At 40.8% G+C, this 18013-nt stretch overlaps 1 protein-coding gene across 1 annotated transcript in view; it reads left to right on the forward strand.

Annotated features, from left to right (window-relative positions):
* Positions 1-3158: 3158 nt before the first annotated feature.
* The window catches only part of LOC311617506 (EGF-like and EMI domain-containing protein 1), a gene marked incomplete at its 3' end in the record, with an annotated part of 495068 nt that continues 480213 nt past the window's right edge, over positions 3159-18013 (forward strand). The window contains exon 1 of the mRNA XM_084873845.1: positions 3159-3533. Within this exon, the coding sequence (XP_084729971.1) occupies positions 3253-3533 (281 nt within the window). The 5' untranslated portion in view covers positions 3159-3252. The remainder of the gene's footprint in view (positions 3534-18013) is intronic.

Below are 18013 nucleotides of genomic sequence, written 5' to 3' on the forward strand. Positions count from 1 at the left end.
CTCTCTTAATTTTTAAAATTGGTTCTTTGTGTATGAGGCTCATTCTCTTGAACTGTTCATTTTAAAATGTTGTTCACTTTAGGCAATCCATGCTGAATGAAATGTTTTGTCTGTATCTAGCTTCATCTTGTGTGTTCGTAGCATCCCCAAATGACCAAACTGCATTGCTCTTTTAATATGTAAGACTGTGAGTAACAGGTTTCAGAATGCTCCCCTGTTCTAGAGTATAGCATAACCAAACAGTCAAACCAAACCTCCAATTATTTTAAAATTATCTGAATAGACAGCAAAAGGAGAACTGAATTCAAATTCAGGTTTCCCAGTACATTGCAAATTTTTAAATCCTTACATTAGAAAAGTATGTTTTATTTCATGATAATTGCTTACATGGCATTGTGTTCATATTATTATCCATGCTAGAATAATTTGAAATCAGCCTCCATTTATGAAGTTCTCACTTATCATATTTAACCCGTCACATCCAAAATACTTTAAATGTTCATTGAGAATGAACATCGCTTTAAAATCAATGTACATATATAGAAGGAAATGTTTCTAATTTGTGCTTTTAATTTACTGGTTCACTTCCCCTGTACCTAAACAAGGTGTCCTTTACTCAACAATCATGCAGTCGGGTAATTTGCATGCATTCCTTCATTTTGTCATTATTCTTTAGCTCTCAAGACCGTTCTGTCTTACAGCTATAGCTTACACAAAATTTAGCCTTGTCATGAAGGGGGTCTATAATTTATGCAAGGCTTTCTGTACTATAAAGAAAGGAAATGATTAGAAACTTTTTACACTCCAGGAGGGAATGAGATTAGGTGAAGATAGAGCCCTGCGGAGTTAAAACTAGTCCAGAAGCAAAGGAAGGCTTAGTGAATCACAGGGAATTTCAGGGTACAGTTAATCTATACTGTCATCTTTGGGTCTGCTATAAATTTTCATTAAACAATTAAGATGCAACTGTATTGAAATAACCTGGAGTCTTTAGGTTTCATCCAAGAGATAAACTAGAAATTGAATCAATACAGAGGATTAATCTTTTCACCTACATTTGCTTATACCCAGAAGGGGGAAAAAACAGCCCTGCCTCCATTCAGGAGCCACCATTATTGTGAATTATCCAGTTCCCCTTTCTTTCTTTCCTTACCTACAGTGCCCTGCCTGCCTTTTTGGTCATTAGCATCTTAGCAGAAGAGAAAGAGGAGGACGAATAAGAACAAACATAGTAAAGAGGTTTAGGAGACGTTAAAACTAAGAGTTAAAAATAAATTTTAAAACGATCAATGTGTTTGACCCATGCTGGGCCCCTCATCATAAGTAATTAAGCGATAGCCAAGCGACTGCATCTCTGTGACAGTGTCAGCACTGCCCCTAAGTCCATTCTCTCTGAAATCGGAGGTCCGGGTCTTGAATAACTGGGGTTTAGGAAAATAAGGGACAATGAACCCCTCTTTTATGAAATAAGGAGGTTCAAAGAATAATTGGAATTGTGCAACCTGCTCTAAAATTCTTTTCTTAAAGACATTTCTCAAGAGACAGAGATATCATCGAGTTGTATATTTATGATTTTCACCCTAAAGTTACACTTCAATAAAGAGGTAAAAGACATGGTATGCCAAAGAAAAGAGAAGACGCTACAGTGTGGCATGAATTCCAACTCCACAAATCAAGGAGGGCAAAGTCACAGACGCTTAAGAATTCTGGAGTGTTCTATCCCACCCTCATCTTTTTCTTTGCTCCTCATTCTCTCCTGTAAGTGCCCCGTTGCTTCTTTAGTAGCAGGGAAAGCAGAAAGAAAATAAGGGAGGACAAAAGCTCAGAAGAATGAAACTAAGAGCCAGATGGTTAATTCAACTGTGAAGGGCGAAAGGGAGCCCAGAAGACCATTTGGGGGAGATTATTTCAGGGCTCCCAGGACTGAGAAAATCAGGTGGTATCCCTTTAAGTGCTATCTCACTGTGAAGGAGTCATTGGAGAGCCACTTTTGGTAAGTTTGGGAACCAAAGCAAAAAGTTTTCCCACCGCAGATCTATCCATTTTCCGCAGGGCTAAACGGAAGGTTATGGCTTCGGAGCCTGTGCTGTCCTTGTTGGAGGACACGAGGAACCATAGATTTTTATTTTCACGGGCAGACTCCAGAGGTGTGTCGCCTTCCAGACAGCAGCTGGCTCTGGGTAGAGGCACAGCCTTGGGCCCAAGCTGCTGGCCAGGAGGCTGGTGTTGGCTGTGCGTCCCAGGCAGCCAGTCGGGGCCAGCACCGCAGCCAGAGCTTCCCACCCAGAGCAGATGCTGCTCCCTTCTGGAAAGGCTACCGGGTCTCCCAACTGGCTGCTCCCTGGCTCCCTGGGGGAAGAGAAGCTGGTTTGAAGGGAAGGAAAGGAGGGAGTAGGTTTGTGAACCCTTAGATCTCCCTTAAATCTCTGGTGCCTGAAGGGGATGAGGTGGTGGCCAACTAAAATGAAGGAAGATTATCCATCCCATTTTGAGTAAGGAGGGTTTTTGAATGAGCCCGGGATGTGTCCTGCAACTGTAGGTTTTTTTTTTTTGTTTGTTTGTTTTTTTTTGTTTTTGTTTTTGTTTTTGTTTTTGGCCGGAGACTTGACTCAATCAACTGCCTTTTGGTTCCCACTTCAGACACCCGCCTCCCCAACCCCAGCCTGTGTTCTGATGGACTCTCTCTCGGGACTGGGGGGCGCACAGAACCAGAGAGAATGAAAAGTCCGCCTCCTTTGGGTCTCCGAGGTGGCTGCCGCACAGCTGCTTTGGTTGGGAGCAGGTTGGTGGTGTAGGAGGGTGGAAAGCCATTGCTCCAGCACCTCTTTGGCGGGTCTGGGCGAGTGCGTGGGGTGGTGGGTGGGGAGGATGAGGGGGAGCAGGGGGAGGCGGGACCAGTGAGCAAAGCTCCTCATGTTGCGTCTCCGCAGCATCTCCAGCTCCCAGCATCCATCCCCCTCCAGCTCCCGGGGGGGCGGGCGGAGAGGAGGAGCGGGTGGGGACGCCCAGCAGCAGCTCGTGCAGCCCGGCCCCGGCTGGCAGCGGGGCTGTCTCTTTAAACGCTCCGAGGAGCCGGGGCCAGAGGGCTGCGAACGCGTTTCCATGGCACCGAGGCCGCAGGGGCTGCGGGGTCGCCGGGGTCCGCAGGGTTCCAGTCACTCGCGGAGGAGCAGGGGCGTGCATCCCACTGGCCTAAGCAGCGCCTCGGCGGCACCCTGGCCACCACTCCTCCCGCGCTCCCCGGAGCCCGGGATGCCTGGAGGGGCCCCGCTGCTGCCCAGCCCTCCGCCAGGAGACCCGCCTCGCCAGCCTGGCTCCGGAGCCCCGCGCACCAACTTCTGTCCCGCGAGCCCAACTTCTGCTGCGGGCTCGGACCGGCGGAGCCGGAGTGGCTCCCCGCGCTCCGCTGGGTGCCGGGAGCAGCTCCGCCCCGCGGGGATGCTGACCCCGCGGCTGTGGCTCTGGTGCTGCTGGTGCACCTGGGTGGCTGCTGGCTGGCCTCCGGGCAGCGCTCTGCAGCTCCGGCCAGACATGTAAGTAAGCGGATCCTGCGCGATCGCTCCGGGACTCTTGGGGAGAGCGGGGGTCCCCCGAGGTGCCTCTGCCCCACCCCGGACCCCTGTGGACAGTAGGGCCGGATCCTTTCCCTCCCGGAGGGGTGGGAAATGGCAGAAGGCATCCCTTGGGGGGCTGTGGGCGACCCTGGGCAGAGCGCGCAGAAGCGGGGTCCCCAGCGCTTGGATAGTGGGGTTTGGAGGCGGGGGAGGCTGGGTGCTTTCCATCTGATTAATATAATACTTTCTCAGCGCCTGAATGATTCCCATCTCCAGCCCCCCAGGTTTGGGAGTGTGGGTGTGTGCACATTGTGCCAGTGCCTGCGAGGATGGGTGTGTGTGTGCTTTTCAGTGAATTTGCTATTTGGAAGAGTAATTGACTAACAAGTCCCACTTTCTGAAAGGGTTTTGCATGAAATCATGTCGAACAGTGAGGTTTCTTAACATGTTCTTTCTAGAGTCCAGGACTTTGGAGTACATGTGTCTTTCCTTTCTCTCTCTTTCTTTCGCTCTCTCTTCCTCTTTCTTTCTTTCTTTCTTTCTTTCTTTCTTTCTTTCTTTCTTTCTTTCTTTCTTTCTTTCTTTCTTTCTTTTTCTCTCTTTCCTTCCTTCCTTCCTTCCTTCCTTCCTTCCTTCCTTCCTTCCTTCCTTCCTTCCTTCCTTCCTTCCTTCCTTCCTTCCTTCCTTCCTTTCCTTTCTTTCTTCCTTCCTTCCCCTCCTTCCTTCCCTTCCTTCCTTCCTTCCTTCCTTCCTTCCTTCCTTCCTTCCTTCCTTCCTTCCTTCCTTCTTTCTCTTAATTTTATTTGTTTGTTTGTTTAGAGAAGTATCTTTGAGTCTAAAGGGTTTCTATCTTTATTTATTTAGACAAGTATCTTTGAGTCCGAAGGAGTGGATTGTTCCACAGGTTTGATGAGAAGTGAGCCAGGCTCATCTGCTGAAGTGAGGAGCTGGGGGAGGAGTATGTCAAGGATGAGTGCCTGGCCTCCTTAGGAGAGAAGGGAGGAGTGGGAAGATGGCAGAAAGGTATTCTCTGATGATGGGGCATACTTTCATTTCCAGATTACAAGCGAAGGCAAGGACATACTAATTCTTGGTCACAGTAGCAAGCGTAGTCTGAAGCTCAGGGGAAGTCTAAGTCTTTCCCGATTGCCTGGTCGCCTTGGCTGGCTGAAGTTTGCACTGAGTTCTGTAGTATCCGGGGGATCATTCTTCAGTTGTCCGAGAGAAGCCAGAGCTGGTTCTGCTTTTCCTTTCTCCTCTGAGCAGTCATGGATAGACACCAGAGGATTTGGAACATTTAACATCTTTGTTACCTTGCTATTTTGTTGCTTCATCTTTCATTTTCTGAAATGCTAACATTTTTATAACAGAAAAATGGTTTAGATAAGTACACAAAGCCATCTGCGATGTTCCCAGAACTTTTTTTTTTTCTTGTAAGAAAAATAGTAAATTTTCATATTTCATCCTTCACCTTCAATTTGCTGCCTGGTGACTTCAAATGGCACTAACTATAAATGTGGAGACACGGCCAGGGTGTTGGTGGCATCACAGAACTTCTTGCCTACATAGTTTGTAAATACATGTTTGGCAGAAATGCAAAGAATTCCTGGGTAGGTGATTTCTCTTGCATTGATAAGATGTGTCTTGTTTATTTTTGACGAGAAGGTTGATTTAGACTTTTCCTCTCCAGTTTATCTCAGAAAACACATTTATGTTGGATAGCTTGTGCTTGCATAAGCCTTCATTTCTTAGAAACTGCTTCTTAACAAGCTTGTTGGCTAGCCTCGCTCTTACCTTTACAAGTATCGCTATTAAAGTGGACTCTGGGTTGGCTTATGAGCCACAGATTCACCCCTGCACATGGGACCAAATTATCCCTTCGGAAGGCCCTGGAAAATCACAGAAATATCACATCACTTTTTTGCACTGCTGACCTGTTTTATCTCAGGTTTCAATATTGATACTTCCGTTGAAAAGGCTGGGAGGATGACATTGCTTTTTTTTTTTAAAGGACACAGCTACTGACAGCTCATTTATTTATCAGGTGAGATGAGATTGGATATTAAAACCAATATAAATTCTTGGGTGTTTAATAGAGATGCTCTTAATGCGGGAGTTATTGAGATGACTCTGATGACTCTTAGTGCTTTTTGAAATCTGGATGGGAAGGAATCCAATCAAATTTGTAGTTAGTCCTCCCTGGCATTAGAATTAATAGTTTCCTCAGCAGGGACCATGTTGGGTTTCTGCAGATGCCTTTGCAATTATTTCAGGCATGTGGAATACAACCATGGATAGCACTTGGCTTCTACACACTGCCTGTCTATTAAATTAGAATTTTTCCTGAGATTTTTATGTACCTCTGAGGTCCATTATCAGTGAGAGCAGGCTTCTAATAAGATGAGGACCATGAATAGGAATGCATCAGCTTACGGTATAGACTGGCACTTACAAGTCATTAACACAGATAAAAGTTCTCTGTAGCCAATCTTATACTTGAACAGATTTTTGATGCCAGGGTGACAAATGAAAAGAAGAGATGACTGTGTAGCTAAATCAAGGTCAGCCTAAATGGAATGCGTTGTATTTATGGTACATTCCTCCAGAGCAAGCTCATTTTTAAAGGAACTTTTATTAATGGATGCTCCAGCTCGAATGATAATTGATCTGTCTGATGACCTTGTCTTATTACATAGAGGAAACCTTGTGGAACTAAGGTTAGGCAGACTTATAAAATCACCATTCCTCAAAGAGTGCCTAAGGACCTACTACCTTGTTTTCCCAAAAATAAGACCTACTTACATGTTTCCTTCTGAGTGAAATATAAGGCATCCCCCAAAAATAAGCCCCCTCCCCCACCCCCCCTGGCTAAACATGAGAGATTTGGTCCACTGATTCTGAAAGAAATGGAGTCACAAGAAATTCACCAGGAAATTCAGGAATTGGATTGTTATGATGATGTTCCAGAAGATGATGACATGATTGTCATTGAATAAATGAGTAAATTCTTGAGACTGTAGGATTCACAGTTTGTCTGGTTTGTGTTGACAACTACTGTACTACCGTACCATATACAGGTAATAAATTTCCTTTATTTTCATTTAACAATGGAAAAATAAGACATCCCCTGAAAATAAGACCTAGCACATCTTTGGGAGCAAAAATTAATATGACACTGTCTTATTTTCAGGGAAACAGGGTATGTAAGTTGGCATTGGAAATCATAGTTAATTCTTAATCCGTTTGAATTCATACTTAGATGCAAGGCAAATGTCTAGTCCCTTTACATGTATTATTTAATTTTATCTTGTAAAAAGCCCTGCGAAGTAGATGTAGACTCTATTATCATCTCCATGTACGATGACTAAAGAGACATAGTAAGGTTAAGCTCACACTCCAGGAAGTCTTGTGACTTGGGTCCAGGTAGTTTGAATTTCAGTGCAGGAGTTCTTAACAAATATGGTCCATTTCAGAACACCTGGGGTTTTAAAAAATTACTGACAGAGGTTTTCAAGGGCTGGTACCTGCTACGTATGAAGAAATCTATGGATTTTTTTTTAATGTTGTAAAAACTACAGGATTCTGTTGGCATTTGGTGCTGGGTATGGAAGGAGTTGGGATGCCAGTTGCCCTGCAGTGGGAAGATGGTTCCTCCTAAGAATTATCTGCTTTATCTCTTCCTCAGAGAGACTCTTCCTAAGAAATTACTCAGCTCTCTCCTAGCTATAGGTGTTTAAGTATAAAAAGGATGAGCTAGGCTTAAACTGAGAATTGTGGACTGGGGAAAGATAACATTGGCATTATGCATCGGAGTGTTGTAACTGGTAATGGCATTTTGATAAAGGGATATTGAAAGAGTTTACTTATGTTAATGGTACTCTGCAAATGTTTTCTAAAGGATTAAATAGAAGGAAATAAACTCTCCTCCATATCTTTGAAAATGGAAAGGGAAAATGACTGGCTGCAACACACTCCATTAAAAATGTATCCTTTATAATACTCTCTTGCAAACACTTGCATAATTATTGCATACACGTGATAGAAAGTAGTCAACATGGAAGTGTTGCACAGGCTGACGTGCATAAATGCAGAGGCAGTAGCTTAAGTTTCTATGACTTGAGACATTTGGATTTCTCTGATCATTGGGGAAATTTTAAAAAGATGTAGCCACTTTGTGACTCAGCAGTTTCCTATGCTGATTAGGACATCTCATATCCATTCCCTAATACAGGAAGTTTGACATATAAGATAGCTCTAAGGAGACTGTTCATCCTTAGCCTTCTGTAGCTGATACAGAAACTTATGGTCAAGATGGTGGGCATTTTGTTTTTGAAGAATTGATAAACTGAGAAGCAGAGAAAGGCAAGAAGCTATAATAAACCAAAATTATAAAAGGGAATTGAGAAAGTTGTTTCTTGCACCACACACCATGTTGGGATTTAAAATTTTTTAAACTTTGCTTATCATAAAGCCTGGAATTAAGCCAGGTAGAGATGTCTGGCTAATATTAGTACACTTTAAAATTACAAATAATTTAAGCATGGCCTGTGATCTGTCACTTACTCATGGGTGTTAATTAGTTCAAAAGTATTTTTCTTTCCTGTGAGATCAGCCACATTAAATGAGCTTAAAGTGAATTAGAGAAGGCGGTGTACATTCTCTATGGGCAAGGCATTATTTGCAGCAGTTTGTGTTTATTAATACCTTTAATCATAACAACAGTCATAATTATAGTCTCTAGTTTTCAGAAGAGGACACTGGGACAGAGAGAGGCTAAGTAACTTGCCTTGAAGAAGCTTCATAGCTGAGAACTGATGGAGTGGGCTTGGGACCCATTCTATCTAACTCAGTGGTTCCTAACCTTTTTGTGGACATGCCCCACCTAAGCATCTCTAAAATCCTGATGCCCTCCTCCACCCCGTCTCCCCACCGTGACATATAATTTTTATTAGTAAAAAAGTGAACTCCTATTTGTGTGGAGGAAGCCTAAAAGGCTATTAACTTGGTCTAAACGAGCTTCCAAAGGTCATGGCATCCATGAAGAAAGAGGGGAAAAAAAATACACACAAAAGGACAATTGAAGTACTGAGGAAGAAATCACTAAGAAATTGTTTAAAAAATAATAATAATATGACGTGATATGAAAAAAATAGCAAATGAAGTTTTAAAACATAATATTAGAGAACAGAAATGCATAACTATGTCATGATTATATATATGTACACACACACACACACACACACACACACACACACACACACACACACTAATCCGGCCACTCAGTGTGTATATATATTAGAGACCCAGTGCATAAATTTGTGCATGGTTGGGGTCAGGCCAGCCTGGCCAGGGGGAGGCGACATGGGCGGTTGGCTGGCCTGCCTGCTGGTTGAACTCCTGGTCGAGGGGACAGTTTGCATATTAGCCTTTTATTATATAGGATTAGATAGGATATACACTGAGTGGCCAGATTAGTATCTGTACAGAGATCATAATAATCTAGCCACTCAGTATATATATATAATATATAATACATGATTCATGGTACATGATACATGATAATGATACATGATACATGATACATGATACATGATACATGATACATAATACATAATACATAATACATAATATATAATATATGAGGCCCCTAAAACAATAAGAAATGCAAAAAATTAACTGTTAATAATTTATTATTAAATTGCCTCCCTGTGGGTTGTATGCCCCATGTTGGGAACCACTGATCCAATTCCAGAGCCCTGTTTCTAATCACTATTATCTGTGGTGTCTCTCTGTCCTTTACTTCTTCTTCCTAGATGTTGAAATTACCAGAATCCTGGTTTTTCTCTCAGTCTGAGTCTTTTTACTTATATTCAGCAATAGTTGACACTCTCCTGTTGCCCTAATCCTCACCTCTGCAGTCAACATTAATCCATACTTTATTGATGAACTTGACATTGTATTATATGAACTTTTCAGGCTCCATGTCCTTGGCTTCAGTATTTTTTCTGTGTCTTTACTTCTTCCTTCTGTATCTCATTGAAATAAATGTGCCACTATTTTTTTAAGGTAATCCCTTCCTTGTATGTTCTAGATTCAATCTTTTTTTAAATTTAATAAATCTTTATTGCTCAAATTATTACAATTGTTTCTCCTCCCCTCCCCATAGCTCCCTTCCACCTGGTTCCCACCTTACCCTCTGTTCTTACCCCCACCCTCCATTGTCCTCATCCGTAAGCGTACGATTTTAGTCCAATCTCTTCCTGCACCCCCCACATCCCTTTCCCCCTGATAATTATCAATCCACTCCCTTTCTTTGCCCCTGATTCTATTATATTCACCAGTTTATTCTGTTCCTCAGATTTTTAATTAATTAGATTTTTAGATTCACTTGTTGATATAAATGTATTTGTTGATCATAATTTTTATCTTTACTTTTTTCTTCTTCTTCCTCTTCTTAAAGAATACCTTTCAGCATTTCATATAATACTGGTTTGGTGGTGATGAACTCCTTTAGCTTTTTCTTCTCTGTGAAGCTCTTTATCTGCCCTTCAATTCTGAATGATAACTTTGCTGGGTAGAGTAATCTTGGCTGTAGGTTCTTGCTATTCATCGCTTTGAATATTTCTTGCCACTCCCATCTGGCCTGCATAGTTTCTGTTGAAAAATCAGCTGATAATCATATGGGTGCTCCCTTATAGGTAACCAACTGCTTTTCTCTTGCTGCTTGTAAGATTCTTTCTTTGTTTTTTGCCCTTGGCATTTTAATTATGATGTGTCTTGGTGTGGTCCTCTTTGGATTCCTTTTGTTTGGGGTTCTGTGTGCTTCCTGGACTTGTAAGTCTATTTCTTTCACCAGGTGGGGGAAGTTTTCTGACATTATTTCTTCAAATAGGCTTTCAATGTCTTGCTCTCTCTCTTTTCTGGCACCCTCATAATTCTGATGTTGGTACATTTGAAGTTGTCCCAGAGGCTCCTTACATTATCTTCAACTTTCTGGATTCTCTTCTCTTCTTGCTTCTCCAAAGGAGTGTTCTTTGCCTCTTTATATTCCAAATCTTTGATTTGATTCTTGCGTTCCTCTAGTCTGCTGTTGGGTCTTTGCATAATATTTTTTATTTCAGTCAGTGTATTTTTAATTTCTAGTTAGTCTTTTTTCATATTCTCGAGAGTCTCATTAAATTTATCAGCCTTTTCTAGGAAATTTTTGAAAAACCTTATAACTGTGGTTTTGAACTCTATATCCAGTCTTTTGTTCTCCTCCATTTCTTTCATTTGAGATCTGTTTCCTTGTCTCAGAATTTTCGCTGCTTCCCTGAGTTGGCAGGGTAGCTTTGTGTGCTGGATGTCCTATATGGTTCAATGGGTCAGCCTCCCAGTTACCTGAGGTAGGCACTCTTGGTGCTCCCTTTTGTGGATTGCGTGTACAGCCTTGTTGTAGTTAAGTCTTGATTGTTGTTAGTATCACTGGCAGGAATTGACCTCCAGGTCAATTGGATGTGAGTATCAGCTGTGTCTACGCCAGGATACCTTCTGTATTGGAAACAGTCTTATAGTATCAGACTTGTAAAATTGCAAAAGCCTCTGAGCTCAGCTTGGATGGTGCGGAGTCTCAGGGCTGAGTCAACAGTTTTGGCTTCCTGTCAGTCCTGCCCTTGTGCACGAGCCTCAGACCTCTGCCTTTTACGGATCCCCTGAGTTTCTGCCTGACAGTCCAGATTCCCCTTGTAAGAGTATGGGTGCCCCAGGGGCTCGCCCAGAACTGGGTTTCAGTGCTTAGTGCAGTCAGAACTGGGATTCAGTGCAGTTAGAAGCTTCCAACTCCTTCCATTATGGAGAGGCTGTGGTGACCTCCAAGGTCAGACCTCTCTGTGCACACTTACTCGTGCAACTCTAGACCTTGCCCACCTCAGCTTGCACCTGGAGTCTCTCAATCTCTGAGTTTCCAGGTGCCTTTCTTTACAGTCCAGACTCCACTCATATGAGCCTGGGTCCATGGGGTTTCGGCCAGTGCTGGGGTTCAGTGCAATTGGAGGCTTCCTTTCCCCTCCCACCAGCCGGGCACTTGGCAGCCCTTTCTCTCTGCACGCGCGTCTCCCTACTTCAGCGCTTTGGGGCTCCCCTGATCCGTGAGCTTCTCTCCTTCTTTCTGGTTGTAGATTTACCACTCAGACAGCTTTCCTGTGGTTTTGGATGATGTCCGTTCTGTGTTTGAGTTGTTGTTTTGAGATTGTTGTGTGAGGTGGCAGTTTAGGTGCTTACCTAATCCACCATCTTGGTTTTTTGTTTGTTTGTTTGTTTTTTTCTGGATTCTATCTTTAAAATTTTTCTCTATCAGTCTTTTTTAAAATTTTTATTACCAACCATTTCTTTCTACTGTTTTATTTCTTTTACTAGAGGCCCAGTGTACAAAATTCATGCATGGGAGGGTCCCTCAGCCTGTCCTGCACCCTCTTGCAATCCAGGACCACTGACTCCTAACTGCTCACCTGCATGTCGGGCTGATCACCCCTTAACTGCTCTCCCTTGCTGGCCTGATCATCCCGAACCACCTCTGCTGCAGCCCCTACCATTTTGGCTTTGTCTGTAAGGATGTCCAGTCTAATTAGCATATTACCCTTTTATTAGTATAGATCCCTAGTGTATTCACATCTCTCTTTTTACATCTCTCACTCTTCCATGTTTTAGTATGTCTGTGTCTATATTCAAATCTGGCTTGACCTAACTTCTTTTTTCCTTCACCCTGTTTTTCAAGAACAGCTCATTGATGTTGTTTTCTTTCTTATCACCAATCATTTAATCTTTTGCAGTATACCACCTCTGCTACAATTCCTTCTCAGAGGCTGTTTTTTTTCTAGAACCTACCTTACTCTCATTTTCCTGTAGCATGCAATATCAGTGCCCATTTCTATTTTTTACTTTTCTCACTGTGCTTTTTCTTTGTACACTCAGCATCATCTAAAGTTCTCATTCTCTAGTGGCCTCTATTCCTCTTCCCATCCTTTACACTTCACTTGGTTTTTCTGTCTTTTCTTTGGCTCCCATCACATGCTCTATTCTAATGAGACCCAGATCTGTACACTTAAGCCAATCTCTTCAGAGTTACAGACTTGTATTTTCAATTATAGGTTTATCATCTGTAGGGGTTTCAGACTCAAAATGCCCATACCAGTGGTCGGCAAACTGTGGCTTTCGAGCCACATGCAGCTCATGAGCAACGGTTTGCCAACCACTGGGATAGGGGCTTAATCACAAACAACAACAACAGTCTGTAATTATTGGAATCGAGAGTCTAATTCAGTGGTTGGCAAACTCATTAGTCAACGTAGCGGCAAACCGTAGTTTGCCGACCACTGCTATAGACCATCTATTGTTATCATTATGTCTCTATATTTTTTTCCTTCTTAGGTACTTTGCTCATCTTTCCCTTTCTTCCTTTTTGAAATCTTATATAGCTGTTACTTTTCTCCCAGTTTACTTTGTCATTAGGTAAGATGATTGTGAAAAACTGTTTGTATATGACAATTGAATAACTATACATTATGATTTATATTCCTTTCACTTGCCAAATCATCAGCAATGAAATGCCTCCTAAATTATTTCTCTTTCTTGTTGCCAACACTTAAGGCCAGCCATGCTATTTTTACTCCTAGACTATTACATTCATCTCCTGGCTGGATTTCTCTTTCATGTTCTCTCAGTCTTCTATTTATATACAGAATATATACATATATACAGAATATATATATGTAATTTAGTTTTCATCAAAGCGAAGACCTACTAACATAATTTTCTTAAAAACATTGATTATCTATGGAATAATTTAAAACATCAGAATTTTATTCTTAATTAGAACTTATTATGTACCAGGAACAATTTAAGTCCTTTTTATATTTTAAATGATTGAATCCTAACAACAACCCATTAGACAGTTTAATATTAGTGTCTATATTTCATGATGTGGAAATTGAGATTCAGGGATGTTAACGTTTTCTGGAATAATTGATATAAGAGTATGAAACTCAGGAGAGTTTCCATAGTTAATAATTGTAAAAGCTGGAACATGAACCCAGGCTGTTTGGCTCCAGAATCTATGCTCTTAAATGCTATACTGTATTCAAGATTTTATCTCTCTGCGTTATTCAATTTTGTAAATATTTATTGAGCACTTTGTTTTATCTTTCTTCTTTTTAGTCCTCACTGAGAATTTTTTAAAATTTATTTGAAAGGGAGTGAAAAAAGATGGGGGGGGGGGGCAGAGAGAGACATAATCATCGATCATCTCTTGGTTGCCTTCCTTACACACCCCAACCGGGAATTGGAGCCACAATCTAGACATGTGCCCTGACCTGAAATCGAACACTCAGCCTTTCAGGTATATGGGATGATGCTCCAAACTACTGAGCCACCAAGCCAGGGCAAGCACTTTTTAAAATGTTTCCTTTAGTTCCCTTCTCCTTATCAAGAACTATACAGTGTCAAAGATTTTTGACTACCTATTAAGTAACAGGTTAGTTATTTAATACTAGGGGCCTGATGTACAAAATTCATGCACTGGGGAGGGGTCCTTCAGCCCAGCCTACCCCCTGTCACATACTGGGAGCCCTCAGGGGATATCCTACTGATGACCTACCTTTACAGAAGATGACCAGGCTGATCAGGGGAAGGCACCAGCCCCATCACCCCACTGATGCAGCCACTGTTAGTCACCACAGCTGTCAAGGTATTTTTTATCACCACGGACTCTAGTCCCTTCACCATGAAAAAATGACAACTTTCTTTAAGCATTTTCAAAATCTGTTTTTCATAGGATATGACATTTCTTTATTTTTCTTTTATCCTCACTTGAGGATATGTTTCCATTGATTTTCCCCCTTCCCTTTGATCCCAGGCTTGGCCCCTTCCCATGCCTAAAACCTTCAACTGATGGCCAGCTGGGAGTGACCAGGATGCCAAGGAGGTTTCTGAGACCCAGGTATGTATGCAAATTAACCACCATCTTTGTTAGGTTAATTTGCATACTCACTCTTTTTGTGGGTGTAGCAGAGGTATGGTCAATTTACATGTTTCTCTCTTATTAGGTAAGATGTGCCTGATTTTTGTCTTGTAACTTCCATTAAACAAATATTTATTCAGTGACAAGTACTTTGTTAGTCTTCAAGGATACAGAGAGGATAAGGTAATCCTCTATCTTTTAGCTAACTCATAGATCTGGGGGATGGAGGAGAAGGAAGACCAATTAACAGACCAGAGCCTGTCAAAAAGAGTTGGTCAAGATAGAATGTGTAACCTAGCAGGGGGGGAGAATGAATTCAGGGCCTCAGTATAAGTTCTCAAGACTTTGTTTTTAAATTAATTTTTTCAGTAGAGATTAGATGGGTGGTAAAAATGATGATGGTTGTGGTTGTGTTTCCAGTGGGTGAGAAGAGCATGTGCAAACAGAAAAGGCAAGATCTGCCCTTTAGTAATACCATAAATATTTTTTAAAATACATTTTTATTGATTTCAGAGAGGAGGGGAGAGAGAGAGAAACATCAGTGATGAAAGAGAATCATTGATTGGCTGCCTCCTGCACACCCCATCCTGGAGTTTGAGCCCGCAACCTGGGCATATGCCCTGGATGGGAATCGAACCGTGACCTCTTGGTTTATAGGTTGACATTTAACCACTGATCCCTGCTGGCTGGGCCCATAAATCATTTTCTTTACTTAAAAAAAATATTGTTTAAAGAATTACATATAGTATTACATATGTCTCCTTTTTCCCCAGTTGACCTCTCCCTGGCCAACCCTACTCCCCAGCACATGCCCTCAATGCCCTAGTGTCTGTGTCCATTGGTTATGCTTATATGCATGCATATGTGGGCTTTGGTTGATCTCTCACTTCCCCCATTGCCACCTTTCCCTGCCTTTTCTCTGAGGTTTGACGGTCTATTTGATTCTTTTCAGTCTCTGGATCTATTTTAGTTAATAAGTTTATATTGTTCATTATATTACACAAATGAGTGAGATCATGTGGTATTTATCTTACTCTGACTGGTTTATTTTGCTTAGCATAATACTATCCATGTCCATCCATGCTATCATGAATGGTAAGAGTTCTTTTTTCTTTAGGGCAGCATAGTATTCCATTGTATAGATGTACCACAGTTTTTTAATCCATTCATCTGCTGATGAGCATTTAGGCTGTTTATAAATCTTAGCTATTGAAGATTGTGCTGCTATAAACATAGTAGTGCATATATTCTTTCTGATTACTGTTTCTGATTTCTTGGGATATATTCCTAGAAGTGGAATTACTGAGTCAAATGGGAGTCCCATTTTTAATTTTTTTGAGGAAGCTCCATATTGTTTTCAACACTGACTGCACCAGTTTGCATTCCCACCAACAAGCAGTGCATGAGGGTTCCTTTTTTTCCACATCCTTGTCAGCACTTGTCATTTGTTGATTTGCTGCTGTTAGTCATTCTGACAGGTGTGAGATGGTATCTCATTGTCATTTTGATTTAAATCTCTCGGATGATTAGTGACTTTGGTCATGGTTTCATGTCTCTTAGCCTTCTGTATGTCCACTTTCCAAAATGTCTATTAAAGTCCTTTGATAATTTTTGATTGGATTATTTATATTCCTTTAATATAAATTTTGGAGATTAGGCTCTTATTGGATATAACATTTGCAATTATGTTCTCCCATGCAGAAGACTCTCTTGTTGTTATATTGATGGTTACTTTTGCTGTGGAGAAGCTTTTTATTTTGATGTAGTCTCATTTATTTTCTCCTTAGTTTCCATTGTCCTAGGAGCTGTATTGGTAAAGATATTGTTAAGGAAATATGTTTGATATTTTGCTGCCTATGGATTCTTCTAAGATTTTTATGGTTTCCCATCTAACTTTTAAGTCCTTTATCCATTTAGAGTTTATTTTTGTGTATAGTGTAAGGTGATGATCTAGTTCCTTTCTTTCCTTTTCTTTTCTTTTCTTTTTGCCTGTATCTGTCCAATTTTCCCAACGCTATTTATTAAAGAGACTGTTTAGCTACATTGTATGCTCTTGCCTCCTTTCTCAAATATTAATTGAGCATAATGGCTTGTGATGACTTCTGGGTTCTCTGTTCTGTTCCATTGGTCTATATGTACGTTCTTGTGCTAGTCCTAGTTAGTTCTGAGAACAGTGGCTTTAGAATATAGTTTTATATCTGGTATTGTGATCCTTCCAACTTTGTTCTTCTTAAGATTGCTGTGGCTATTCGGGGTCTTTTGTTATTCTATATGAATTTCTGGAGAGTTTGTCCTAGGTTTATGAAATATGCCTTTTGTATTTTAATGGGGAATAATATTAAATCTGTAGATTGCTTTGGGTAGTATGGACATTTTAATGGTGTTGATTCTACCAATCCATGAACACAGTATATTCTTCCATTTGTTGATGTTTTCCTTATCTCTTTTTTTCAATGTCCTGTAGTTTTCTGAGAACAGGTCTTTTATATCCTTAGTTAAGTTTATTTCTAGGTAACTTAATTTTTTCATTGGAATGGTAAATGGGATTTTTGTTTGTTTGTTTGTTTCTCTTTCTTTGAGTTCATTATTGGTGTATAAAAAGCCATAGATTTCTGGGTGTTAATTTTGTATTCTGCTACATTGTTGAGTTCATTTATTAAATCTAGTAGTTTTTTGATGGTGTCTTTAGAGTTTTCTATGTACTATAACATGTCATCTGCAAACAATGACAATTTTACTTATTATTTTCCAATTTGGATGCCTTTTATTTCTTCTTGTCTAATCACTATGGCTAGTATTTCAAGTACTATGTCAAACAGGAGTGGTGAGGGTTGGCATCGCTGTCTTGTTCATGTTTTTAGGGAAAAATGTTTTAGTTTTTGCCCATTGAGTGTGCATTTGCCCATTGGCTGTAGGTTTATCATATTAAGGCTTTTATTATGTTGAGTTCTGATCCCTTTATTCCTACTTTGATGAGAGTCTTTATCAAGAATGTGTTTTTGAATTTTGTCAAATGCTTTTTTTGCATTAATTGATATGATTATGTGATTTTTTTAATCTATCAATTTATTTATGTGATGTGTCACATTTATTGATTTGCAGATGTATCATCCTTGTATCTTAGGAATAATCCCACTTGGTCATGGAGTATGATCTTTCTAATATAATGCTGGATAGAATTTGCTAAAATTTTGTAAAGGATTTTAACATCTATGTTCAACAGACATATTGCCCTACAATTCTCTTCCTTTGAAGTATCTTCATGTTTCTTTGATTAGGGTAATCCTGGCTTCATAGAAAGAGCTTGTAAGTATTCCTTCCTCTTGGACTTTTTGGAATAGTTTGAGGGGGATAGGTTTTAGTTCTTCGTTGAATGTTTGATAAAACTTCCCTGTGAAGCCATCTGGCCCAAGGCTTTTGTTTGCTGGAAGTTTTTTGATTACTGCTTCAATTTCCTCCATAGTTA

The sequence above is a fragment of the Pipistrellus hanaki genome (assembly GCF_964339955.1).
Source record: "Pipistrellus hanaki genome assembly, chromosome: 2".
NCBI lineage: Eukaryota > Metazoa > Chordata > Mammalia > Chiroptera > Vespertilionidae > Pipistrellus > Pipistrellus hanaki.